We start from the raw sequence: 27,316 nt of genomic DNA on the forward strand, positions 1-27,316 counted from the left end.
TCTTCAGGGGATCTTCCTGACCCAGGGATCAAACCTGGGTCTCCTGTGTTGCAGGCGGATTTTTTACCATCTGAGCCACCAGGGAAGCCCAAGAAGGTATGACTCAAAATCCCAAAGCCAGGCTGCGTTCCTGGTTGACTGGGTCAGCACCTCTGGGTTGGGACCTAGGTGTGTGTTCAAGCTCCCCCAGTGACAGCCCCGCTAGGGATCACCCTGCTGAAACTTACCTGCAATGGACCAGCCTGGGCAGACCTGGGCCTGCCTCCCTTTCCTGGCTGGGGTCACAGGTGCAGATCCATCTCTGTACGTGAGTCAGCACAGGGGTGGAGAGACCCCGACTGGCCAAAGGATGCTTCCCCTCCCAGCACCCATTTCTTCATCCTTGAGTTACTTTGGGAAAGATGTAAAGTTAGGCACTGCCCACAAAGGGTTGGCTGAGGCTTGTTACCTATAATACAGTGATTTGTTCTCATGCAACCTTTTTGCTGGAATAAATTTAACTGGTTTCTCTTCTGTCTTAGCATCTGTTTCTCCATCAAAGTGCCCGCTGACCTCTCACCTTTCCCGGTCACACAGGCTTCGGGAGAGGTGGAGGCTGATTCCATCTGTGCGGGGCGCCAGCTCTCATGTTGCGGGGAATGTCTTCAGAGCCCAAGAAGAGCAAAGGGGTTTCCGTGAGGCCTTTATTTCTGTTTCCATGAAGAGCTTTCTGGTCCCGGTCGGCCCTTCCCCAGATGCTCTGAGAGCATCGCCTTAGAACGACAGAGGTGGGGTCAAGGGCAATGGCCTGCCATCAGTCTGACTATGAGCCTGTCACCCTTAAGTTTGTCTGTTCTTCCTCCATCCTGAGACAGCCATTGCTCCTTCTGTGTGTGTGCGCTTGTGCGTGTGTGTTTGTTGAGGGTAGGAAGAGGGTGGCCCTATGCTGCTACCTGAACCCTTCCACGTGACAAAGAGTGTGCAGGCTGACCTGAATGTGAGTCGGGGGGCACTCCCCGCTGGAGACTGGGCCCCAGAGATGGAGAGCGTGCCTGGGCACAGCGTGGACCTTCCTGTGGTCCCACCCACTGCCCATCTCTGCTGGAAGTCTTTCCCAGGGTTAGGTTTTGTCTGAGTGGTTGTATCATCGTGACTTCTGTTGGCCTCAGAGTCACCGACAGTTCCTAGCAAGAATACTGCTTCATTCCGATATACCTGCTGCTGCTAAGTCACTTCAGTCATGTCCGACTCTGTGCGACCCCATAGACAGCAGCCCACCAGGCTCCCCCGTCCCTGGGATTCTCCAGGCAAGAACACTGGAGTGGGTTGCCATTTCCTTCTCCAATGCATGAAAGGGAAAAGTGAAAGTGAAGTCGCTCAGTTGTGTCCGACCCTTAGCGACCCCATGGACTGTAGCCTACCAGGCTCCTCCATCCATGGGATTTTCCAGACAAGAGTACTGGAGTGGGGTGCCACTGCCTTCTCCGGGTGTGCCTGCTAGCGCCTGCCAATACGTCTCCTCCTCCACCTGGGAGGCCAGTGCACATGCTGAGAAGAGGTTCTGTTGCTCTTTTTGTTGTTGTTTTTTAAGTTTTTTTTTTTAAAATATGGATTTTTTTTTACGTCTTTATTGAATTTGTTATAACATTGCTTCTGTTTTAAGTTTTGCTTTCTGGCTGCAAGATGTGTGAGATCTTAGCTCTCCAACCAGGAATCAAACTCACGCCCCCTGCATTGGAAGGCGAAATCTTCACTACTGGACCACCAGGGGAGTCCCCGAGGCTCTGTTGCTCTTGAAAGGATTTTTTTTTAAAGGATGGAGTTAGCCTCTGGGTTTCCCTTCCTTTACTAACTAGACCTTCCAAGTGCGCCTTCACTTCAGCTGGAGTAAAGTCAGGACAGTCGATGTTTCAGAGGAAAGCTGCTGGAGACGCCACGTTTCAGGGCTGCGGGGTTTGCGGGCGTTCAGTTGCTCATCAGGCCAGCCCTTACACTTGTCTGCTGTTCAAGGGGCTGCGATGTTTTCATGCACGACGCGTGAAAGGAGATGTGGTTCGGTGGTGTTTATTAGCGACCTTGCTCGTCCTCTGGACGGCGGGTGGGACATGAGGGAGGTGCTGCCATCTCGGGCTCAGATTCTGAAGTAGAGAAAGGGAACGTGGCTTTTCAAGTCAGAAGTATTTATAGAACTAGGTTCTGACTTCACGATTGCTGAAGCCCTGGTGCTGGAAATAATAACACAAATCAGGAGAGAGAGAGAGAGAATCTTCCCCCTCCAGAAACGCCCCCACGGTGCTGGCTCCTGGGCAGCCTGCTTTGTGAAAAACTGAGGGTTGGCCAGTCTGATCTGAAGGTTTTTAAACTGAGGTTGGGTGGGCTGTAGGGAAATGCTCTCATAGACACAGCTGAAGCATCCCTGGGGTCCTGCTGTCCTGGAGGGGTATGTGTGTGTGGGCTCCTGGCTCCTGAAAGCACAGGGAGTCTGGGGAAGGTGTGGGCAGATGCTCCCCACATGTGGTCCCATTGCTATGTCCAGCTGCCCCTCCTCCTGGCACCTCAGCACCTGCTGTGTGATGCCCACTCCCAGTGGCCCCGCTGCAGACCTACCCTGGGTGGTGCACGGGGCTCAAGAACCCAGAACACAGGTCCCCTTTCCCCTCCACACCCAGGTGCTTTTATTTAGTTATATTTTTAAATTAATTTTCTCATTGGAGTATGGTCGGTTTACAATGTTGTGTTAGTGTCTGCTATACAGCAAAGTGAATCAGTTGCAGATACGCTTATATCCACTCTTTATTAGATTCTGTTCCCATGAGGTCATTACCGAGTATTGAGTAGAGGTCCCTGTGCTGTACAGCGGGTCCTCGTTTATCCGTTATACATATAGCAGTGTGTATATCCATCCCGAACTCCCTTTTATCCCTGCCCCAGGCTGCTTTCACACTGTTGAAACACAAGAGTTTAACTCGACCTTCTTTCCCGGAAAATCGGCATCGCCCCCATTCTTCCAGGCCAAAAGTCCCCTGGGGCCTGACACTGCCCTTGTGGGGTTGGGGACCTGATCTTCAGGGCCTTGAACATGACTCCTACTGTAATCCCAAGGGCAAAGATTCCCCAGCAATCTCACACTAAAATGCATGAAAAAAAAACAAGATCCCAGCTCCTCTCACCGAATCACCCCCAGGGTCAAATCTCGAGCAACCGTCTCATTATGGAGACGAGAGGGACAGAAACCACAACAGATGAACCTGCCAACGCGGCTAAGGGTACCGTAGGCTCCATTAACAGAAGCAGCATCCAAAACGGAGTGGGAACGGCTGCTCTGAGCTAGTCCCACCGGCTCGGCGGACGGCGCAGTCCTTTAATGAGGACCACTGATAGAGAAACAGACCAGTGTGCCGGAGGAGGCGACAGTCACTCATGTTTTGGCCTGGAGAAGAGAAGATTCATGGAGAGAGAGGACGAATTTCAATATGTTATGTAATATATCTTTAGTATCTCCATTAGAACATTTATTTAATAGTAGTACTAGCATCTAAATGTCTTTGACATTTGGAATGTACTGATTCATTGTAATAATTGGGCTTCCCTGGTGGCTCAGACGGTAAAGCGTCTGCCTGCAATGCGGGAGACCTGGGTTTGATCCCTGGGTCGGAAAGATCCCCTGGAGAAGGAAATGGAAACCCACTCCAGTGCTTTTGCCTGGACAATTCCATGGATGGAAGAGCCTGGTAGGCTACAGTCCATGGACTCACAAAGAGTTGGATACGACTGAGCAACTTCACTCGTTCATTGGATTCGTTGTAGCCCTCACAACAGCCCTATGGGGCATGGGTGTCATAACTCCCGTTATACAGGACAACAAGCCCAAGGCCTGGAGAGGCCTGGACTCACCCAAGATTTCACTTGGCAAGCGGCAAAGGGAGCCTCTTCTCCAAGTTCTTCTTGTCCAAAGGCCACGTGCCATCTCCTGGGTCTCCCTGGAGCGTGGAAGAGGGTGCGTGGTGTCCATGTGAAGCTGGGAGCTGAGTTAGAACCACAGGGAAGACAGTACAGGGAGAGACTGAATTCAGCCTAATGGGGAACTTGCTCCTGGCCAGAGCTGTCCAGAGATGGAAGGAATGACCCAGCAGGACCTGAATGTCCTACAACCTGAGGTCTCTGGCAGAGGCTGTGGGGCTAAGGGTGAGGGTGTGGTGGGTGGGGCTGTTTACTGTCATAGGAAGGAGCCACCAGATGACCCTAATGAAGCTTCCTGTTTAATTGCTCTTCCCAAAGTAACTTTGGCACATGAGTTCAGGAAGAAAGTCAAAGAACTCATGGGGCTAGTATCTGCTCACTTTGGAAACATTCAAGGGTAAATGGTGTCCTCCAGTGTGTTAGACCTCATGGTTTTCCATCCATCCACCCAACCCTTCATCCATCCACCCCTTCAATCCTTTATCCATCTCTCTAGCCATCCCTCCATCCATCCATCCCTTCATCCATCCACCTATCCATCCATCCATCCACCCATCCATCCATCCCTTCATCCATCCACCCACCCATCCATCCTTCCCTTCATCTACCCACTCATCCATCCATCCCTTCATCCATCCACCCATCCACCCATCTATCCATCCCTCCCTCCATCTATCCATCCACCCCTTCACCATCCCTTCATTCATCTATCCATCCCTTCATCCTTCCATCCATTCACTTATTAAACGAGGATTTTTCTGAGTGCCTGCTATGTGCCAGGCCCTGGAGAGGCAGTGCTGGGGGACACAGCTCCTGTTCTCAAGGAGTCTGTAGACCAGCAGGGCCAGAGATGTGGGAACATGTAGTTTTAATTCCACTTGTAGGAGTAATTAGGGAGGTACAGGGTGCTAGGAGATGCCCAGCCTAGCTTCTCAGAAAAGGGGATACTCAGGAACTGGTGAGGAGAAAGGGTAAAAGAGACAGCCCATGGGGGAGCCCTGGGTGCTTGGACCCAAGGCTCCATAGCCCCATTGTGCAGCTCAGGTGCCAGCCCCCCCAGTGGCACAGAAGGACTGAGTGCCCAGCAGGGCTGGTCTGACTTTGGCCAGGAGGCTCCTGCTGCTCCAGAATTCCCCACTGGAGTCCTGAACAGGAGCCATTCCCCCCAGAATTCTCACAAGTCCAGAACCATACTGGATATTTAAAAAGAAATAGGGAGACTGTTCTTTCATCCCTGGCGTTTTATGCTTTGTCTCTTGGGAACAAAGCAGGGCTGCTGCATTCCTTGTGTGCTTCTTGGGGTCCCTTGGCTCCACTGGCTTGGGCTGCAGACCACTGGACTTGCATGGCAGGGAGTGGCTGGGGGGTGGGCATTAGAAGGGGCTGGAGGCTGGGGAGGAGTCCTGGGATATAGATGTCTTTGGTTCTTGCAGCCGCTTCTTCCCCAGAAGCCCCCACAAAGCCTCCTCCGAGCAGCCCCCCATCCCCGCTCATCCACAGAGTGCACTGCCCCTCCCACCTTCTGGGCAGCTCCAGCATCCAAATCCTGGGGGGCAGCCCAGACCCCCCTGGGTCCACAGGGTGCACCTACATCCAGGTGTGATCACAGAACCCCAAATGTGATGGGGGGGGTCATCCACCATGTTCCTACCTCCAAGGCAGGGCTGTACTTAAACCATCTCAGACAGATGGTTAACTGTCCTATTTTAAAAGATCTCCAGGGAGGATGATTTCACAATCCCCGTGGCTGTCTGTTCTAGTATTTAATAATCTTTATTACCATCGAGGTCTCCTTGACACCACATCTAAAACCCTTTTGTGGTGACTTGTCTTGTTCCTGAGGGCAGATGCTGTCGGTCCCCTGCTTCTGGGGAAGGGAAGTTCTAGTCTTAATCTTGCTGCCTTGGGAATCACCTGCTCTATCCGAACACTCTTCTTCTCTGAGGTTTATTTCCTTTATTAGTAAATGTGGGGGTTGACTGGGGGTGATTCCCAAGGACTCCTCCACCTCTAAGAGCTGTGACTACTCACATTAAAAGTGCTGCCTAGGTGTCCCGGCCATTCAGTATCCCATGAAAATAATCATGCTTTGTCTCATGGTGAGCTTGGAGCTGGAATTTGAAGTGATGCCGCAGAGACCCAGTCTGGAAAGCCATCTTTCTCTCGTGATAACGAGGGATAACATGATAACAGTATCTTTCCTTGTGATAACGAGTGGGACCCTGGGGAGGAGGAAGGGCCAGGTAGCCTCAATCCCTCAGAGCTGGACCTTTCAAAGTCACACAGAGAAGGGACCGTCCATTCTGTGGGCGTTGCCTCAGCCTCCAGCTCCTGACAGCTGAGAAGGTGACCCCCGGAGGAGGGTCCTTGTCGGGGGCTCCCCACCCTTCGCTACCTTTACGGCCAGTGCCCCAGGGAGGCGTTTTCACAGAAGTCAGTAGTGACCCGAGAAGGGCCACAGTGGTCCCTCGCTCTGCAGACAGCAGGGCGGGGTGAAGACTTGGGGACCTGCTGAGGGACATTTTCCAGGACCAGAGACAAAGTCTCCACAGAAGAAGCAAGATGATACTGAAGACAAAGTGCACTTATTCCCCAGTTTTTAAAACTCATCCTCGTCTGCTGCCTTTGGTATGTGTGTCCCCAGGAGCCAGCTCCAGGCCGGCCTTTGGCACCTCACTGTGGAGGCAGTTGGCAGCATGGCTCCCCAGAGGCCAGGCGGGGTTTCCCCAGCCACGCTCGCCAGCATCCGCCTCACCTGGATCGCGTCCTGGGACAGATTAACCTGCCCTTCACTGGGATGCTCTACCTCCGCAAGCCCCTAAAGGAGATGGAAATAAAGAATTCCTTGTTGGGCAGGCATGCAAGGAATGTTAATCTTCTGCACATGTGAGTGTGGGATCGGAGTCTTTCTGTACTTGGATCATCCAACATGACCCTGGACTTCCCGTCTGCCCACAGCCATTCTTGAATGATGACGCCCTAGTTAGCTGGGAGTTAGAGTGTATGCTGCTGCTGCTGCTAAGTCACTTCAGACCCAGCTTATTCTTTTTTTTTTTTAAACCTTTTTATTTTGTATTGTGATTTTATTTTGTATTATTTTGTATAGCTGATTAGGGCTTCCCTGGTGGCTCAGTGTTAAAAATTCTGTAATGCAGGATGTAATGCCAGTAACGCAGGAGATGTGAGTTCGATCCCTGGGTTGAGACCATCCCCTGCAGAAGGAATTGGCAATCCATTCTAGTATTTTGCCTGGAAAATCCCTTGGACAGAGGAGCCTGGTGGGCTACGGTCCCTGGGATGCCTAAAGAGTCAGACATGATTTAATGAATAAATAACAATAGCTGATTAACATACTGTGATAGTTTCAGGTGAACAGCAAAGGAACTCAGGCATCATATACATGGACTGATTCCCCCCCAAACCCCGCGCCCATGTGGGCTACCAAAGGGCACTAAGTGGAGTCCCCTGTGTGGTACAATAGGTCCTTGTTGGTGATCCATCTTAAATGTAGCAGTGCGCGTACATGTCCATCCCACACTCCCTACTATCCCTTCCCCTTACCCTTCCCGCTGGCAACCATAAGCTCATTCTTGAAGTCTGTGAATCTGTTTCTGTTTTGTAAGTCCATTTGTATCATTTCTTCTTAGATTCCACACGTAAAGGATGTCACGTGATATTGCTTCTCTTGGTATACCACTCTCTAGGTCCGTCCGTGTTGCTGCAAATGACATTAGTTCATTCTTTTTAATGGCTGGGTAATATTCCTCATTGCCAGATTCAGACTTACATTGAAGAAAGTAGAGAAAACCACTAGACCATTCAGGTATGACCTAAATCAAATCCCTTAGGATTATACAGTGGAAGTGACAAATAGATTGAAGGGATTAGATCTGATAGACAGAGTGCCTGAAGAACTATGGATGGAGGTTCATGACATTGCACAGGGCGTGGTGATCAAGAAATGAAATGCAAGAAAAAAAATGCAAAAGGGCAAAATGGCTGTCTGAGGAGGTCTTACAAACAGCTGAGAAAAAAAAAGAGATGCTAAAGGGAAAGGAGAAAAGGAAAGATATACCCATTTGAATGCAGAGTTCCAAAGCATAGCAAGGAGAGATAAGAAAGGCTTCCTCAGTGATCAATGCAAAGAAATAGAGGAAAACCATAGAATGGGAAAGACCAGAGATCTCTTCAAGAAAAATTAGAGGTACCAAGGAAACATTTCATGCAAAGATGGGCTCGATAAAGGACAGAAATGGTAGGGACCTAACAGAAGCAGAAGATATTAAGAAGAGGTGGCAAGAATACACAGAAGAACTGTACAAAAAAGATCTTCATGACCCAGATAATCACGATGGCGTGATCACTCACTTAGAGCCAGACATCCTGGAATGCAAAGTCGAGTGGGCCTTAGGAGGCATCACTATGAACAAAGCTAGTGGAGATAATGGAATTTCAGTTGAGCTATTTCAAATCCTAAAAGATGATGCTGTGAAAGTGCTGCACTCAGTATGCCAGCAAATTTGGAAAACTCATCAGTGGCCACAGGACTGGAAAAGGTCACTTTTCATTCCAATCCCAAAGAAAGGGAATGCCAAAGAACAGTCAAACTACCACACAATTGCACTCATCTCACTCACTAGTAAAGTAATGCTCAAAATTCTCCGAGCCAGGCTTCAACAGTATGTAAACTATGAACTTCCAGATGTTCAAGCTGGTTTTAGAAAAGGCAGAGGAAGCAGAGATCAAATTGCCAACATCAGTTGGAGCATTGAAAAAGTGAGAGAGTTTCAGAAAAGCATCTACTTCGGCTTTATTGACTATGCCAAAGCCTTTATCTGTATGGATCACAACAAACTGTGGAAAATTCTTAAAGAGATGGGACTACCAGACCACCTGACCTGCCTCCTGAGAAATCTGTATGTAGGTCAAGAAGCAACAGTTAGAACTGGACATGGAACAACAGACTGGTTCCAAATCAGGAAAGGAGTACGTCAAGGCTGTATATTGTCACCCTGCTTATTTAACTTATATGCAGAGTCCATCATGAGAAATGCTGGGCTGGAAGAAGCACAAGCTGGAATCAAGATTGCTGGGAGAAATATCAATAACCTCAGATATGCAGATGACACCACCCTTATGGCAGAAAGTGAAGAGGAACTAAAGAGCCTCTTGAAGAAAGTGAAAGAGGAAAGTGAAAAAGTTGGCTTAAAACTCAACATTCAGAAAACGAAGATTATGGCATCTGGTCCCATCACTTCATGGCAAATAGATGGGGAAACAATGGAAACAGTGACAGACTTTATTTTTGGGCTCCAAAATCACTGCAGAGGTGACTGCAGCCATGAAATTAAAAGATTCTTGCTCCTTGGAAGAAAAGTTATGACCAACCTAGACAGCATATTAAAAAGCAGAGACATTACTTTGCCAACAAAATTCCATCTAGTCAAAGCTGTGATTTTTCCAGTAGTCACGTAGGATGTGAGAGTTGAACTATAAAGAAAGCTGAGCACCAAAGAATTGATGCTTTTGAAATGTGGTGTTGAAGAAGATTCTTGAGAGTCCCTTGGACTGCAAGGAGATCCAACCAGTCAATCCTAAAGGAAATCAGTCCTGAATATTCATTGGAAGAACTGATGCTGAAGCTCCAATACTTTGGCCACCTGATTCGAAGAGCCGACTCACTGGAAAAGACCCTGATGCTGGGAAAGATTGTAGGCAGGAGGAAAAGGGGACAACAGAGGATGAGATGGTTAGATGGCATCACTGACTCGATGGAGATGGTTTGAGCAAGCTCCGGGAGTTGGTGATAGACAAGGAAGCCTGGCGTGCTGCAGTCCATGGGGTCACAAAGAGTCAGACATGACTGAGTGACTGAACTAAAATTGCCCTAAAAAGCAAAACAAAACAAAGGAAAACAACAAAATAGTTGTTGGTGCACCAGAAATGGCTTCAGGCCCCCCAGAGGGGAGAGAAAGGGCAGAGCACTCCTCCCTGATGGGGTCCCACTTCCTTGCAGGAGAAGAGAGACCTGAGCAGAGCATCCCCTTTAATGTATTAGTGACCTCGAAGCTGGAAGAGTTCTTTCTTGCAAGGATACGCTGCTGAGAAACAGGACGCTTGAATCATGGCCTTACCTAAAGATTATGTCTCTGCTCCTAGAGACTGAGTCCCTGGGTCAACAGGTGGGGCCCTGGGTGTCTGGGGGACAGGCTGGCTTCCTTATATACTCATCGCACACTCTGCGGGCAGACTTTTAATCTTACACCATGGCAGGCTGGCCCCTCCCGGAAGGGTGACCCCTGACACTCCTCAGACCCCAAAGTCTTCAACATTGCTCGAAGACACCCGGTTCTCAGCTCTGCATCACAGACACTTTTTTCTTATCTGTGTTATTTTGGAATTCTCAGCCACTTAAGACACAGAGTTCAGATTTAAAAATAAGCTGTGGATTTTGGAGGGTTTGTGATAAGCCAAGCACATAAAAAAGGAGAATTGTTGAGATGTGATACCAGAACTATTGTAGGAGATAGCTGGACCTGTGTTTGGGTGGGGGGCTAGTGTTTGACTTGTAAGGAATACTCATAGGTCTTCAACCATCTTTTCCTTCCCCTCATCATAGGGTCAGATCTGGCCTGTGTGGAGTGTCTCCTTTTTCTTGCTATTCAAGTCACTTCCCAGAGGTCCAGTTCCTGACTGTCCCAGGCCCAGGTGTTTTCGGAGACAAAATCCCTAAATGTGAATTTTGTCAACTAGAGCTTGTAAGAGACAGATGCTAGGGAGGGCAAACAGATAAATCCAGGTATTACAGACGGGACATGGGTAAAGGCAGGGATTACACATCTTATGTAAAGAAACACAGTGTGTGTAGATAGGAAATTGCAAAAGGCAGACACTGTGCGGGATGGTCTGTGGGCCAGAATTAGTCCCTCACACATAACGTGGGCCTCTTACTAGAAAAATAAGAGGCAAACCTTTCACAAAAAGACGCAGCCCCCAAAGAGGGTCTTTTAAGTTAAGTAGCCCCTAAATAGGGCTTCCCAGGTGGCACCAGTGGTAAAGATGCCCCTGCCAATGCGGGAGACATAAGAGACACTAGTTTGATCCCTGTGTGGGGAAGATTTCCTGGAGGAGGGCATGGCAACCCACTCCAGTGTTCTTGCCTAGAGAATTCTGTGGACAGAAGGGTCTGGTGGGCTACAGTCCAGGGGGTCGCAGAGTTAGACACAACTGAGTGACTAACACACTCACACACACACTATTCTAGGAACAGGAAATTTCAAGGCAAGTAGAATATGGTTCTCACCCCTGAGATGCTCAAAGTCCACTCGAAGAGATGGGAGGTAAAGAAATGACCAATAAACAAACAGTACTAAGCGGTATAAGGACTTCCCTGGTGGCCCAGTGGCTGTGTTTCCAATACAGGGGAACCAGGTTCGATTCCTGGTCAGGGAACTAGATCCCACATGCCACAGCTAAGACATGGCACAAATAAATAAACAAATAAAAATATTTTTAAAATAAGTAGTATAACTGGTGCTTCAAGACAGAGGACCATAAAGCTCTATGGGGGACAGAGTGGGGGCCTCACCCAGCTGAGCAGGTGGCTTTGAGACTAACAGGAGCCCAAGGATACCAGAGAGGGGCCACACGTGGAGGTTGGAAACCAGAAGGAAGGAGAGAAGAGATGAGGGGTCATTTTGGACCACAGGGCCCCATGGGTAGCAGGGAGCATTCCTGTGCTGGGCCAGGAGATTACTGGCCTTGCATCCCACGAGACATCTTGTGGGCCTTGAATTCCAGTGTGTATTGAGAGATGCGTCTTGCGGGGTAGGGTTTATGCAAAGAGCTAGAGGAAGGCAGAGACCCATCTGTCTGCTTGGCCACTTTGTTGAAAGTACAACAGCACTAGATTTTTCTTTCAAGTCGTCCCCTCTTCATTCAACATTTTGCTCCCCAAACGCAGCTGCCCAGCCTAGTGGAGGCTCACCCAGGACCTTAGCCGTGAGAAGGTTGGACCATAAAACTGTTTCGTTTTTTTTTTAAATCATTCATAATGTGGGCATTTATTGACAACATACGATGGGAATGCTTTAGCCTCGCACTCACCAAATGGGAGTGACGGTGATGAATCCTTGGAAAGGGAGTTTGCCGAACAATCCATCTCACCAAGACCTTCGCTAAATGCATAGACTTGACAGCAAACAATTTAGCTAATCCAACTCCTACCCCTCTGGGATTTGCTTTCAGGGTTTCATGGGAAATTTTCCAGCAGAAAATGGTTACTTAGATAAAATTACTGAAATTTTATTGCAGGGATGGTTCTCAAGGTCTGGTGTGGGCTGGGTGATGTGGAGACTCTGAGCGCTCTCGACTTTCTGAAGAATTGCTTCAAACAGATAATAGGCTCTTATGCAAAAGATGGAGGCCAACCATTCTGTTTTTCCGAAGTGGGAAATAAGACAAAAAGAAGAGGGCTGGAATTGTGGTTGATGATGTTTAGGTTGGGCCAAGCATGGGTACTGCTGCTACAGAGGGTCACAGATGATGTAAAATCCCACCTTCCCAGTAGTAGATACCCTGCTGTGTCTATGTGTCTATTCTCTGCACATTTTCTTTTCTTTTTAAAAAATATTTATTTATTTGGCTGTCCTGGGTGGTAGTTGTGGCCGGTGGGATCCAGTTCCCCAAACAGGGATTGAACCTGGGCCCCCTGCATTGGGAGCACAGAGTCTCAGCCACTGGACCCCGCAGGGAAGTCCCTCATGTCACATTTCCATACTAACGATGCTTCCCTTATGCTCAGACCCCTCTCCTGGGGAGTTTGTCAGTTGGTGTCTGAGACTGACACCATGGCTGATAGTCAAAGGCCAGGACAGACCTGGCCAAAGTCGCACAGCTGGGCATGAGCAGATGCAGGCTTTGAACCCAGAGTTCATTCCCATACCTGACCATCATGGCTCCAAGACGGTGACCGAGAATGTGACAGGTTCAGGTTCCCCCCATGAGGCCCAGCTGGACTGCAGAATGGAGAGAAGGAGAAAATTTAATCTCCAATCATTGAAAGAGCAAATACAGGCAGTGAAGTCCCAGAGTCTGTTCTGTTTAACTTTCCCAATGGAAACCACACTGACAAATGGGACGATTCTGTCTTGGAGTGAAGTACAAATAATCAGAGGTCAGAAAGATCCCTCAGGAGTATTTTCAGGGCCAGGTAATTGTTGTTCAGTCGCTAAGTTGTGTCTGACTCTTTGCCACCCTATGGACTGTAGCCCTCCAGGCTCCTCTGTCCATAGGATTTCCCAGGCAAGAATACTGGAGTGGGTTTCCATTTCCTTCTCCAGGGGATCTTCCCAACCCAGGGATCAAACTGGCGTCTCCAGCATTGGCAGGCAGGTTCTTTACCACTGAGCCACGTGGGAAGCCCCCAGGGCCACATGAGTGTGTGCTAAGTCACTTCCGTCATGTCTAACCCTTTGCAACCTTGTCTATGTTAACCTGCTGGGCTCCTCTGTCCATGGGATTCTCCAGGCAAGAATACTGGAGTGGGTTGCCATGACCTCCTCCAGGGGATCTTCCCCACCCAGGGATCGAATCTGAATCTGTTATGTCTCCTATACTGGCAGGCGGGTTCTCTACCACTAGAGCCACTATAGTTTCTGGGATATTGTGACCACGTGACACTGCTTTCTTTTCTCCAAGAAGCTCAGCATAAAAACTTCAGGAAGAGAAGTAGGTCCTTCAAGATCATGTTGGGAGTGGAAGGTAGAATGAGAAGGGGAACCAGGGCTTTTTACATGTTGCCCACACGTATACTTACCTGGCACATGCTTGCTGCCAGAAGCCCACTGTCATTCCGTATAAATACAGCCTCAGAGGCCAGGCCAGCTCGGGCCTCCCTGGACCTCGAACTGTGCCAATTCCAGAGTCTCCACACCATTTTGCTCGCATAGCCTCTGAAAAGAGTTTTGAAAAATTATGTGTCTCATCATACATTTCAAGTTGACATCCCCATATTTTCATGATAAGTTTAAATGGTTGTAAATGATGCAATTTCTAGTGCTTTGTAACTCTTGACAGTTAAAAGTAAAATAAAATTGTTGCATCATTCTTTAAAAAGTTTCCAGTGGAATATAAACACCGAGCTATTTGAAACCTTCTATTATCCATTCAGAAATATATAAAAGCTCTTTTTTTTTTTTAAAAAGAAAGAAAACAAAGATTTCACATCACTTCTTTTTCTCCTTGGAAACATAGTTCCATTCCACTTCTTCCGTAAAGCTTCACCCTGATGCAAGATAATTTTGTGCTTGAAAGTCTTTCATTGATCATACTACCCTGCCAGAAAAAGAGATATATAAATTATATTTAAATTAAAATAACATTCCTGTGACTATAAGGCTCAGTGCCACAGATTTCTTCCAGGTTGAACTCTCACTGCAAATATTATTAGTGTACAATTGAGCAAGGGCTTCCCTAGTGGCTCAAGTGGTAAGAATCTGCCTGCCAATGCAGGAAACACAGGTTCAGTCTCTGAGTTGGGAAGATCCTCTGCAGGAGGAAACGGCAACTCACTCCAGTATTCTTGCCTGGAGAATCCCCGTGGACAGAGGAGCCTGGTAGGCTATATAGTCCATGGGGTCACAGAGTCGGATGTGACTTAGCGACTAAACAACAACAAAAATTGAGTAAAACAACATAATTATATGATGAGCTTTAAAAGTAGCTATCAATATACAATTTAAATAGTATCAGAAATGTATCTCTTAAAGAGTTGGGTGACTAGTGGGGTGTGGGGCCTGATTAAAGGAGCCTTTCTAGATAGACATGAGTGTTTCAAATGTCTCTGTCTTTGGTGCCTGGAGGGAGTCACATCACAGGCAGATGGACCTGGAAGGATGGAGGGGGTCAGCGGGGTGACAAGTGTGTCTCTCCTCTGTAGTGGGGGAAGGGATGGCTGAGAAGGGTCAGAAAAGAAAGGACAACCTCTGCCCCAGGTTGTCCTTTGTCCAGTGTTAAGGTTGAGCACATAGGAAATCTGAGGGTCTGGAAACTGATTCCATTAAGACCCATCCAGATACCACGTGGGTTCCTCAAACACATTTGAAGATGCCATAAACCACTGCAAACACTTGGAGCCCACTTGGGGAAGTGTCAGTGTGTACTGATTCACCCACATAAGAATAGTTTTCATCAGTTTGTCAATATAAATATAGGCATAAATACACCTGTACCTTCAGCAGGCTTAAAGAAGAAAATGCGTTTGGAGGTGTTTTGTCTGTAAAATCAGTCAAAATGGATACTGTCATTGATATATCTGAAACAAATAAAAACAGTGATATGCTACATAAATTATAGATGCTCTCAATATTCCCCCATCACAAAGTCATTATGGTTACAACCTTCCCTCTTATGAATTAGAACCATTGACTGATTTTTATGATGATTGGAATGGAAACCGATTCAACTGATTGGAACTTGGCACATTTCTGATCACCCGTAGGTCACACACAGAGTTGTTGACTTCTGTCAGTCTGCTAGTCAGGACAGGCAATGGTACGCATCAGCAGAGACTTCCAGATTTGGGGGGATTCATATAATAAAAGCTTACTTGCCTCTCGTGCTACATGTCCAGATGGGGTCAGTGCCAAGGCTCTCCTTCACAGCCAGTGCTTTCTTCTTTATCTCGCAGCAAGTCCATCTGGATTTCAGGGCAGAAGAGAACAAAGGGGCATTACCACAGGCTTCTCATGATCTCAGCCTGCAAGGGACACATCCCTCTACTCAGGTACTTTTGGTCAGAACCAGCTGAATAGTGTGTCCAGATACAGGAGAGAAGTGAATGTTTCCATGTGGTCAGAGTGGAGGAAAACAGAGTATCTTTGGGACTAAACTGCAGTAAAAGTTTATATAGGTGTCACTTGATAAGCAGCATTAGTCAATTTGGGGAAAAAATTGATCACCAAGGTTTGGTGATTAATAATGAAATAATGAAGTTCTATTCAATGCAAACAATGACTATAGAAACAGGACTGAACATGAGAGGGGCAGAAAATGTTAATCTGGTATGAAATATGGCAATATGGCAAAACTGGTAAACTGTGAAGGAATGCCTTTGGTCGTCAAGGATGATGGTGACCCAAGACCTCCCTAGGGTAGCACTGATTCTACAGGGTCATGTGAGGAGATGGTTGGGAGTGCCCTGCCGTGAGTGAAAGCCGCCAGGTTCTTGGTTGCACCGGCTCCACCCGGCTGTTGAATGGAAGTGATTTGGTAAGTTAATGATGCTTGCCTCCCAGGAGGCATCCTTTCTGTGTGCCGTGTAAGCCCCCGGACTCAGCTCTGCCTGCCTCAGGTGTGTGATGGGGCACTGAACTTCTGTGAGAGTGGTGGGGATCAGTTATAACGCCTCCGCCCCCTCGGCTTGGAGAATCACCTTCTCACAGCTTCCCAGAGACAGTGACTAAGCCAGATCTAGTATCTAGTGGGATCAGTCTGAGGGCATTTGGGTTTCCTTCCTGAGGATGTAAATATTTGGAGAGATTCCTATCTGTGTGGCCTGTTTTCATATTCGTGACCCTGCCGGATTTGAGACTTTTAGCCTCCAAAACTGAAAGACAGAAACATGTCTGTCATCTTAAACCACCCAGCAAGCTGTCAGTTTTTGGCAGCCTTAAGACACTAACTTCCCAGGTGGTACTAGTGGTAAAGTACCCGGCTGCCAACACAGGAGACTTTAGAAATGCAGGTTCAATCTCTGGTCTGGAAGATTCCCTGGAGAAGGAAATGGCAACCCTCTCCAGTATTATTGCCTGGAGAATCCCATGGACAGAGGAGCCTGGTGGGCTACAGTCCATGGGGTTGAAAAGAGTCAGACACGACTGAAGTGACTTAGTGCGACACGAGACACTAACACGTGTGGGAACCTGTGTCCATGGTGGCCTTTAAGCCCCTCAGAAGTGGGCAGCTGGGGGTGAAGGGGTCTGTGGGGTTTCTTCTGGAGTCAGCAGGTCACCGACAGGAAACTGACTTCCCTGGGGGCCTTGATGAGAAGCTAAGAAAATAATTTCAAACCTTAATCTGCTTTCTTGCATTAGCTTCTCTTTGCAAAAAGCTGTAGGCCATGGGGCCCCATTACCTGGTTTTTCAAGGCAGAGTCCCAGCTGGCTGTGTGCCTTGGCCTGGACTGGTGTCCTGCTGATGCAGAATGAGACCCAGATGTGGAGGGTCAGTCCCAGGGGCAGGCCGGCCACCAACCTGCCACTTTCTGTCTTGGGGTTGAGTCGCTGGAGATCACAAGAGTAGGCCTGTCCTCCCTGTTGTTCTCCCTGTGATGTGAGGATGCTGTGAATGAGGGCTGAGTCCCTTGACCTCCAAACACTCTGGCCTCCCCTTAGGGCTGAGATGGGGCTGAGTTGCCAGGAGCATTTTCATTCAATGCAATGTGTACAGACAACATGGCTGTAAAATCAGGTTCCAGTCTAGCCTCTGAGGAAGAATGGCCCTACATAGTCCTATGTGGTCCTTCATGGAGGTGAAGAGGTTTAGAGGGCACAAGGAAGGAGGACCATATTATTTGCCTATCACCTTTGCCTGGTCTGAAATGCCCACCCCTCTAAATACTTACACACAGACAATGCTGTGGGTTGGAAATTAAAGACTGAAACATATTCCCAGAAGGTAACTGTTACCTGGAGCTCCTGGCCTCTCTCCTCTGCACAGAATGCCTGACACTGTAAGTCATCGCCTTGGAGGGTGAGCGTTTGGGCAAAGATGCTGGACAGGTTGTCTCTGCAGGAGGTGGCGGCAGCATTTAGTGCTGAGAGGTGGTCAGGGTGGACAGAGGGAGATGACGGGAAGGGACCCGTGGGGCTCTGAGGGGAGGGTTAATCCAGGCTGACTCCTCAGAGGTGTTCCTGGCTGCAGGGGGCTAGTGGGGGTGTGGTTCTGCCCAGTGGTCTGGCTTCCGAAGCTGTGGGCCAGACAGGAAGAAAAGAGAAGAGAAACATACCAGTCATCCCCCCTCCCAAAGAAAGTTACTGTCAACATTTCAGGATGAACACTTTTTAGCCTTTTTCCTAGTTCAAATGCATACTTGCCTTTAGAAGAAAACTGGAATCATAACACACATAACATTTCATAGGCTGTTTTCTTATAGTGTAAATAGTCTTTGTCCATGTCGCTAGTATAATTCCTTGTTGTGGTTCACATCTCTGTATGGGTGCTCCCTGGTTTATCCACGAGGCAGGTGACAGCAGAGACTCTGAGGACAGACGGCTGGGTTCAAATCACAGGTTTTCCAGCATTCATCAGTTGTGAAGTGACCCTCATATAACACAGCACAGCCAGCTCTCCATATCCACTGCTGCCGCCGCTGCTAAGTCGCGTCAGGCATGTCCGACTCTGCGCGACCCCATAGACGGCAGCCCACCAGGCTCTGCCATCCCTGGGATTCTCCAGGCAAGAACACTGGAGTGGGTTGCCGTTTCCTTCTCCACAGTAGTCTGTAAAACAGGAGTAATGGTGCTCCCCTCATAGGATTGTTCTGAGGAGCAAATGACTAAAAATCTTTTTTAAAAAACTTGAACTATAGTTAATTCACAATACTGTGTTAGTTTCAGGGGTACAGAAAGTGATTTCATTATATACATATATATGTATGTATCTATTCTTTTTCCTGTTCTTTTCCATTTATGGTTTATGACAGGATATTGCCCATAGCTACCTGTGCTATGCAGTAGGTCCTTATTAGTTACCTGTTTTGTATATGATAGGGTATATGTATCTGTCTCAACCTCCCAATTTCTCTCTTCCCTCCTTGCCCCTGGTAACCATAAGTTTGTTCTCTCAGGCTGTGACTCTATTTCTGTTTTGTAAATAAGTTCATTTGTACCCTTTTTAAGATTCCACATGTAAGTGCTATTATATGGTATTTCTCCTTCTCTGTCTGACTTACTTCACTAAGTAGGACAGTTTCTCGGTCCATCCACATCACTGCAAATGCCTTTATCTCATTCTTTTTTACGGGCAAGTAATATTCCATTGTGTAAAGTACATAAATACACCACATCTTCCTTATCCATGCTGTTGGTGGACGTTTAGTTTTCTTCCATGTCTTGGCTATTACAAACAGTGCTGCTTTGAACACTGGGGTGCATGTACCATTTGAATTAGAGTTTTCATCCTTTCTGGATACATGCACAGGAGTTGGACTGCTAGATCATATGGTAACTCTATTTTTAGTGTTTTGGGAACCTCCATACTGTTTTCCAGGCTTCCCAGGTGGCACAGTGGTAAAGAATCTGCCTGCCAATGCAGGAGATGCAAGAGATGCAGGTTTGATCCCTAGGTTGGGAAGATCCCCTGGAGTAGGAAATGGCAACCCACTCCAGTATTCTTGCCTGGAAAATCCCATGGACAGAGGAGCCTGGTGGGCTACAGTCCACAGGATCACAAAGAGTTGGACGTGACTGAGCGCACAGTGTACTGTTTTCAATAGTGGCTGCTACAATAATCTCTTACTATTTTCATCTAACCAACCTTTTACGCTGGGTATTTAGATTGTTTTCAAGTTTTTCACTCTTACAAATGTATTGTAATTAACAAATTCAGTGCACTCTTAATTGCTTCCAAAAAAAAATTTTGTGATCACTTTAAGGAATCTTTTCCAGAATGAATCATGCACTCAACATACAGTGAGTGTCCCTGTACACCAAGCATTAGACTCACACAAAGAAAAATGAACACAGTTCTCTTTCTGAAGACATTTAAGATGTAGTGGGAAGAGGGCTGGAGAAAAGGCACCTTCACATCCAGATGCTACACCATACACCACACCAGAAGAGTGCTTGTCTGTAGCACCCACCCAGGAGAGCAGAGGCAAGAGCCTCACCAGAGAGTACAGTCAGGTCACGAAAGACAGAAAGATCCCTCCTCGGCTCCCACCACCTCCCAAACCCCAGTAGGAATTCAGGATGGCTTCTGTTTGTCACATTGAGAATCTGTTCCCTGGAAAGGGAGCACCCAGGGCTGTGTTCCAAAGTGAGAAGCTGAGATATGGGTGCTCGTTGCAAGACCAAATATTTAGAAAGTACCTTTTTCTGGAAGGCAAAGAACATGTTTCACAGCTGAAAAGAGAAGTGAAAAACGAAACTGGAGAGGCATGAAGGTAATATTTACTTGCTAGATTTACATGGCGCCTACCTGGAGAAAAGCCTGGCTGTAAATCCTGCCAGTGCCCCTGACACGGGGCACCAGCTCTCAGTTACCCAGCTCCCTGTGAACCCCCTAAGGCATTTTTGCAATCATTTTGTTGTGGTTGCTCAGTCGCTACGTCATGTCTGATTCTTTGTGACCCCACAGGCAACAATGAAGATAAATAAAAATAAATAATAAACAAATTAAAAAAAGAGTTCACAGAGTGAGTGGGTTATCATTTATTCTGAAACCCAAAGATAGGTTTTCATCTTTAATTCTCATCTTCTAGCTACTGTGTTGTTGTTTAGTCACTCAGTAGTATCTGACTCTTTGCCACCCCATGAACTGCAGCATGCCAGGCTTCCCAGTCCTTCACTATCTCCCCAAGTTTGCTCAAACTCATGCCCACTGTGTTGATGATGCCATCCAACCATCTCATCCTCTGTCACCTGCTTCTCCTCCTGCCTTCTATTTTTCCCAGCATCAGGGCCTTTTCTAATGAGTAAGCTCTTCGCATCAGGTGGCCAAAGTATTGGAGCTTCAGCTTCAGAATCAGTCCTTCCAATGAATATCAGGGTTGATTTCCTTTAGGATTGACTGGTTTGATCTCCTTGCTGTTCAAGAGATGCTCAAGAGTCTTCTCCAGTGCCACAGTTTGAAAGCATCAATTCTTCTTTGTGCTCAGCCTTTCTTATGGTCCAACTCTCATATCCATACATGACTACTGGAAAAACCATACCTTTGACTATATGGACCTTTGTAGGCAAAGTAATGTCTCTGCTTTTTAATAAGCTGTCTAGGTTTTTCATAGCTTTTCTCCCAAGAAGCAAGTGTCTTTTAATCATTTTAAGCAATCATTTTACTGTCACTTTAGACTGCCCCGAGCCCTGTCCCGCCCAAGGTCACCCTTGGGCATCCCTTTTGAGCGTAGAATCACGGTATCACCATGTGTTTGGAGTCAGATCCTCCTGGGCTAAGTCCAGGCTCCACAGTTTACCAACTGGATGACTCTGGACACACAGTCGCTAAGCCTCAGTTTCCATATCTGTAAAATGGGGATGGCACTCACAACAGTAGCATCAGCGTTATCCTTGCACTGAGGATGAAAGGAAATAACGTGATGGAACACTTGTCACAGCCCAGCCCACTAAGCACTGTCCGATGTTGTCATTATGTCTGTACTGCAATGTGTAGAGGGGTGCAAAACAATTTTAGTATTAGTTCAAACAAATAAACAGGTGCACGGGCTTCTGAAGCACAGCCTCTGGTGGTGCACTCTAAAGCTAAATGGAAGGGATCTTCAGATTTGTGTCGTTTCTGATTTTTCTCTCTTAGCTTAAAAACTGAGTGTGAACACGCCAGAATGGTAAAGTTGCCAGATTTCTCTCCTAACCAACCAAATCTAGACCACTGTTCACAGTAGAATGAAGAAGATGGATAGAGCTTAATACCTCTCACAGGGGCCTTGGCATTGTAAGCTGGGGCCCAGACCCGTGGCCCAAGGAATGGGGCTGAACTGGTGAGGATTCAGACACGAATCCGGGTGCCTGCAAAGGCATTTGGATGAATACTGTGGTGGCCTCTTAGGGACTCTTTCCACACTTTTATTAAGTTAACTACCCTCTGCCAGACATCGTTCTGTACACTTGAGATAAACTGACATGCAAAGAGCACAGAGTTGCCTGCCCTCACGGGATTTAATTTTAGTGGGGGAAACAGTCAATAAACCATGCAATAAATGAATAAGTAGACTATATGGTATGTTACACATGGTTTAAAGAAAAAAATTAAAAGTGGAGGAAGGGGAGATTGAGGGCTCTGGAGGGGCTGCTAGGTGCAGTGGGAGATTGACTCCAGGACCTCTGTGTATGCTGAAATACGTGGGTTCTCAAGCTCCTTTTACAAAAAGGTGTTTGGCTGTTCCAGGTATCTGCGATTGCATTTTGGCGTTCCGTATTCGCAGCTCCACAGGCGCGGACTCGATGAACCATATAGATCCATCCGCGGATCCGCTCTACTAAGTGGGGTGGTCAGGGTGAACCTCACTGAGAAAGTGCGATTTGAGCAAAGTCTTGAAGAAGATGAGGGGGTTCATCAAGGTAGATAGCTGACGCGGGGGTTGCAAGCAGGGCAGGCAGTTAGAGCAAAGGGCTCCGGGGGTGTGTGAGTGAGAAGGAGAAGGAGGGGTGTCCTGCAGAGCCTGGGGGCGCAGAGCGGAGGGGGTGAGGCTGGAACAGGGACGCCAAAGAGGCAGTGAGGGCGCCTGGACTCACCGGCCGCGGGTCCCTAGAGGCTGCCCTGAGGGCCTGGCTTTTACTAAGTGAACAGGGAGCCCCTGCTCGGGGGCAGGGGCGGGGGTAGAGGTAGGTGTGGTTGCACAGAGAGGTGCTGACACGGGACCCTTTAGGTGCTGTTTTGAGAAGATACCCAAGGAGAGGAGGGCTTCGAAGGGGGACAGACCCTCTGCAGGAGCTCAGGCTGGGGTTGCTGCGGGGACACTGAGAAGTGGTCACATTCAAGAGTCTTTGGGATTTCCCGAAGGGCCGGATGAGAGAAAGCAATCAAGAACCACTCCAGATCTTTGGGCCCATCAACTGAGAGACGGGGAGCCTGTTGAGGAGCAGGTTTTGCACAGAAAACAAGGAATTCCACATTGGATCTGTTGGGTTTTGAGATGCCCGAGCGGAGACTAAGTTGGCCGTGTAGCCTTGTATTCAGTAAGACGGGTCTGGGCTGGACACACAAATCTTGTCAGACCACGGACACGGGAGATGGATGGGCTCCCCCCGCGGGGAGAAGGGCGGCTGGGGAGTGAGGGTCTGAGAGTAGGAAGCTGGGCGTTTTCCCAAGTGGGAGCTGTAGGCGCCCCTGCCAGGGCCCAGGCAGCCCACTGTCAGGAGCCCGGGCCTGCAGGGGGTGCCATGGACCTTCCGTGGCTGCCTGAGGACGGGGAGAAAGGTCCGCCGCTCCGGAAGGAAAGCGCTCCGTGGATTCCCGCCGGAGTGGCAGAAATAATTAAGAGAAGAAGGTAAGGATCTCGAGTAGCACACGTGCTCCGGTGCCTCGGAGGAATTAAGAAACCCCGGCCTATTAATCTGCTCAGACATCTGGGCACCGCTGCCTCGCCAGGAGGCTCCGCCCCTCGGGCCCTCTCTCCCTGCCCTGTCTCTCCCCATCCTCGCCTCCCCACGCCACTCGTGCAACCACCCTGGTCCTAATCGATCAAACAGAGCCTTGGCATCGCGGCTCCTCTTGCTCAGTGGCCTGACCCGCCGAGACTCTAGGTGGGCTGATGGCAGCCCCTCCTAGAATTGCGCGCCCGAGGCCTCGCCGCCTTGGCGCCCGCGCAGGACGTGGGGGCTGGGGCGGGGCGCGAGGGGTGTGTCTGGACGGCATGTGGGCCGAGGCGCGGGCGATCGGGCGAGCTGGGGCTCTAGCCGGGCTCGAGTCGGCTCCGCGCGCCCCGCGCCGTGCGCCCCGCGCCGTGCGCCCGGCCCCGCGCGCCGCCGCCACATCTGGAAGCGTTCAGCGCGTCCGCCTGGGGCGCGCCGGGCGGGCGGGCGGGGCGGCGGGCCGCGGGGTGAGCGCCGCGCTCCGCGCTCCTGCCCGCGGCTCCCTCTCGCCGCCTCTGCAGAAACAGCTCCTGCCAGAGCGGCGCGCGGCGCGGCCCGGAGCGGCGGCGCCTTCCTGCCTCCTCGCCCTCGGGACTCGCCGGACCTTCGGGCAGAGAAAGCTGAGCCGGGCCGGGGAAGACGCGCCGAGAGCGGGCGGAGACGGTTCGGGCCGGCGGCCGGCGGGCCCTCCCCCTGCTCTGGGGTCCGCGCACCCCTCTCCCCTTCCGCCTCCTCTCGCTCTGCCTCCCGATTTATTTTCTCAAATGCTGTGGCCGCCAGAGGTGCGGCGCTGAATTCTTGAAAGGGGCCCGGATGTGCTGAGGATGCGTTACAGCCCCGCTGAAGGAGGCAGGAGTGGAAAGGAACGGTTTCTGGTGTTTGATGCAATGATGGGGATCAGGTAATCGTCAGAGGTAAAGAAGAGCTGCTGCAGACCCACGGCTTCCTCGATTCTGCACGAGAACCGCCGACCGGGAGCAGGGATCAGGGCAGACCCGCTCGGGGGTGTTTGACATTTCCTCCTCTTCGTGGCTTCTTCTCCTGCTCACACGATTCTTGGTCCATGGTCAATGAAAACACGAGGATGTACATTCCGGAGGAGAACCACCAAGGTAAGGCTGGACCCCGCCGCCGCGCCCGCCGGCCTCGTCCGCGCGTCCTTCTCCCGGAGCGGCCGGGGGCCCGCAGGACCCGGGCCGAACCGAGCGGAAAATCCCTGCCCCTCCCCCGCCGGCGCCCGCGGGCCCCCCGAGCCGCGCGTCCGGAGAAATTCCGGGCGAGGGGAAAAGTTCCCAAGTGTCTGCTCCGGCCTCGCTGTCTCGCGCTCGCCCGGGGAGCCCGACTGCCCGGCCGGCGACGCCCCAGCCCAGCGGGCCGGGGTCCTCGCCTCTCCCGGGCGCGGCTGGGAGCGCGCGCGCGCGCGCGCGCCCCGCACCAGGCCGGCCGGCGCCCCCGCCCGCTGCCCGGCGCCCGCCCGCTGCCCGGCGCCCGGGCCCCGCGCCCCGCGCCCCGGCCAGGGCAGCGCGCTCCAGGGGGCGGGTGGGGGCCGAGAGACTGCTGTGAGTCTCGACGCCTCTCCCTTTCCTTCTCCCCCTCTTTCCCTCTCCCTGTATCCCTCTTCTCGGCTCACCTACACCCTCCCACCTCTCTGCAGCCACTGACCCCGCGCGCCCACGCCCCGTGTGTTCTTACTCGCACCCACATGCGGGCTAGCACCTGAGGATGTCAGCGGGGGTTAGAAATCAGGCGGTGTGTGGGCCCTGCTTTCTCATGTTTTAAGGCAATAATAAAGGGTGTGCCGAGCTCACGCGGCTGTACACTGTCGCCCAGTGTTTTCCAGCGTCTCCATCCTTGGCATCAAGTGTCAGCCGCTCCCCCTGCGAAGGGGGGAAGGCTTTCAGGCAACTCCCCGCTTCCTGGAAACTTTCTCCCTCACCCCCCGCCCATATTAACAAGTTATTATTTTTTGGCACTGCTCAGCAATTAAGGTCAAGATGGAGCGGAGAGGGCCGGTCTTGCTGGAGTGTGGCCGCCTCCAGCTTCGGCTGGGCCTCCCCTGTGGCTTCCTCTGCCTCTGGGTGCAGGCTCTGCCTCGCCTCTCCCAGTTTCCCAAGCCTCCCTATTTACATGCTTCCTTCCAACCTCTTCCTTCTCAGTACCTGTCGCTGTTGGTCCTGCTACTTCCTGGGCACATCAGGTGCTCCTGTGAGGACAGCCTGGTGGTTTTTGTCTCCGTGTCTCTCCTTTCCAGCCTCATCCCTCCTTTGGCCCCCAGCCTCACTCTTAGCTGGCAGAGTCCCTACCCTTTTGGAGCCAGAGGCTGCCGGGCAGCTTCCCTGGGCTCAGTCCAACCTGAAACTGATCTCCAGCTTGGGTGGCCGTGGGGAGACTGTGGCCTCTTTTGGTGGAAACGATTGTGTCAAGGGCCATGGGTTCTAGGGTGAGCCATGGCTTTCTCGTCAGGAGGGCAGCCCTGTCCCCTGTCCCACCCCTCACCTGTTCCGCTGTGCCCCTCCTGATGGAGTCCTGGACGGATTCAGAGGGAGGCGGGAGCGACACAAAAGAAAGGATGATGTCTGTGAAGAGCGGAGGTGGGTAGGTTTCTGCCCTCGGGGCTCCCGGCTCAGTCCAGGCAGCCTTGAAGCGGAGCGCCCAGTGGCCACGTCCTGGCTGTCACCCACAATGGCAGTGACCTGTAGTCATGATTGTTATTCACGTGGCGATAATCCTCAGCAGTTCCTAGGGCCCCCTTTCTGTGCAGGACAAATCCTTTTTGGCCCTTTTTCTTCTTCCTTTTGCTCCCCCCCCCCATCCCCCAGCGCCTCCTCCCCTCCCGTCTGCGGGGAGCAGACATTCAAAGTAGGAGCCGAGGCCCTGTGAGGTCTGCGAGGAAGATGGAGGGGCGGGCAGCAGGGCGCGTGGCCGGGCGCGCTGCCTTCCCAGCCACACGCCACAAACGCTATGGCAACCTGGATCCCAGTCCTCTCCCTTGAAGCCGCAGTGATTATATAATTCTCGGAGCAGTTTTGCCTCCTTTCCTGGACGTGGTTCTCAGGTGTGAGAGCACCAGGACCCCCGTCTTCCTGCTGTCTTCTCCCTCCCACCCACCCCATCCTTGGCATTGCCGGGATCTTCCTGGGGCAGGAGGTGAGGAGGAGGGGCAGACCTGGAGGAGCAGGAGCGTCTGCCAGGAAGGGCTGGCTGTGGCTTCAGAAATAACGGGGCGATGGAACATGCCCGGGGTCAGGGTTTCAGGACCTGAGAGGCTGGAGGAGCGGATGATGACGTCGGGTGGGTGGTGACAGCCAGAGTGGAGGGCCGGAGAAGTTGCCAGGGCTGGGGGTTACACCCTCCTCTTCCCATCGTTTAGTGCATGGGCCCTTTCGCCCTGGTTTGCAGTGCTGTGTATGTGGTGGGGGGGCGGTCAGGGTGTGGAGAAGAGGGTCAGCACGTTCGAATAGCCCGCAGGTACCCCGAGGGCTGGCCCCCGACTCCACGTCCAGACTGGAAGGGGCTCGTGGGCCTCCCCTCACCTCCATCTCCCATCTGCTCTGGTCGCTCGCCAGCCTCCCACTTTTCTGGGCTGATTTTCCATTGCAGGCTCCAGCTAGCAAATGAGTTTCTTAATAGTCAACCATTTAACAAATAAAACATCAGAATGTCCCTTATCTGCTGGAGACGAGGCAGAGGGGGAGGCGTGTTCTGGGAGTGGAAGACACACCGTGCTTTTCTTTTCAAAGTGGGACTTACCGATGCGGCAGGACAGTCCTCATTGTAATAAAGTGATAGTAATCACGGTCAGGGGTTGGAGGGCATTGTTACCTGCACCCCAGCTTGTGCAGGTTGAAGAAGGGGTGACATTAGCTTCTCTTTCTCAGGTTCTGTGTGGAGGAACCCGGAGAAAAGGGCTTTTAAGTTTCCAAATACTGTCCCTAGTACCACTCAGACACTTTCCAGTGTATCAGAATACTAGACAATCGAATCTGTTACAAGAATCAATAATTCATTATTTCCACGGAGCACATGCTAACAGTATTTAAATGTGCACGCATGCACACACACACACACAC

General features: G+C 50.3%; 1 protein-coding gene and 1 long non-coding RNA gene across 21 annotated transcripts in view; one reads left to right on the plus strand and one right to left on the minus strand.

Moving 5' to 3' along the window:
• CACNA1C (calcium voltage-gated channel subunit alpha1 C) overlaps positions 1-27,316 on the plus strand; it is a 459,914-nt gene that overhangs the window by 43,884 nt on the left and 388,714 nt on the right. Inside the window, exon 1 of one of the 15 annotated variants that reach the window (XM_061418387.1) lies at positions 23,750-24,358. The exons of the other annotated variants lie outside the window; for them this stretch is intronic. Coding sequence (XP_061274371.1) covers positions 24,310-24,358 — 49 coding nt within the window. The 5' untranslated portion in view covers positions 23,750-24,309. Of the gene's footprint in view, positions 1-23,749; positions 24,359-27,316 lie in introns of those variants that run through there. 15 annotated transcript variants of the gene reach the window in all.
• Positions 5,471-26,050, minus strand: LOC133248336 (uncharacterized). Of its 6 annotated transcripts, none has more exons than XR_009736676.1 (5): positions 25,743-26,050; positions 14,170-15,637; positions 13,757-13,892; positions 12,884-12,956; positions 5,471-7,657 (listed from the first exon to the last, which is right to left on the minus strand). It is a non-coding gene; the product is annotated as an uncharacterized LOC133248336 (long non-coding RNA). The 6 variants fall into 6 exon arrangements; XR_009736677.1 differs by lacking the exon at positions 25,743-26,050 and adding an exon at positions 25,406-25,736; XR_009736673.1 differs by lacking the exon at positions 25,743-26,050 and adding an exon at positions 17,075-23,567.

Source organism: Bos javanicus, chromosome 5 (genome assembly GCF_032452875.1).
Source record: "Bos javanicus breed banteng chromosome 5, ARS-OSU_banteng_1.0, whole genome shotgun sequence".
NCBI lineage: Eukaryota > Metazoa > Chordata > Mammalia > Artiodactyla > Bovidae > Bos > Bos javanicus.